The 318-nt window shown below is 48.7% G+C and overlaps 1 protein-coding gene across 1 annotated transcript in view; it reads left to right on the top strand.

Moving 5' to 3' along the window:
* The first annotated feature begins 192 nt into the window (after positions 1-192).
* LOC119585260 (high-affinity choline transporter 1-like) overlaps positions 193-318 on the top strand; it is a 75,683-nt gene continuing 75,557 nt past the window's right edge. Inside the window, exon 1 of the mRNA XM_037933932.1 lies at positions 193-265. Coding sequence (XP_037789860.1) covers positions 208-265 — 58 coding nt within the window. The 5' untranslated portion in view covers positions 193-207. The remainder of the gene's footprint in view (positions 266-318) is intronic.

Raw genomic sequence — 318 nt, 5'->3', positions numbered from 1 at the left:
TTTATGCGCACACACACATAAGGTCACACAGACACATTCCCCTTCTGTGTCGCACATGAAAGTGTTCAATAATTCCTCTCGTGGACTTGTCTGCTCGTATTCCCTGTCAAGCATTCTGACGTCAGGGCTGCAGAAGTTCACATTCTTTAGACTGTTTAATGCTCAGGACTTTACTCGGCCTGGATAATGTTTGTTCCTTTTCTGCGCATGACAAGTTGCTTGCAGTTAATCGAGGTTCGGCGGCCGTGCCCTCTGGGACGGTGGGGTAAGTCACTACGCAGATTTCTCGGGTTGGGACTGTTTTAGCTCACCTTTGGC

The sequence above is a fragment of the Penaeus monodon genome, chromosome 19 (genome assembly GCF_015228065.2).
Source record: "Penaeus monodon isolate SGIC_2016 chromosome 19, NSTDA_Pmon_1, whole genome shotgun sequence".
NCBI classification, from domain to species: domain Eukaryota; kingdom Metazoa; phylum Arthropoda; class Malacostraca; order Decapoda; family Penaeidae; genus Penaeus; species Penaeus monodon.
The sequence above is the reverse complement of the archived record's forward strand: the minus strand, read 5'-3'. Positions and strand labels throughout refer to the sequence as shown.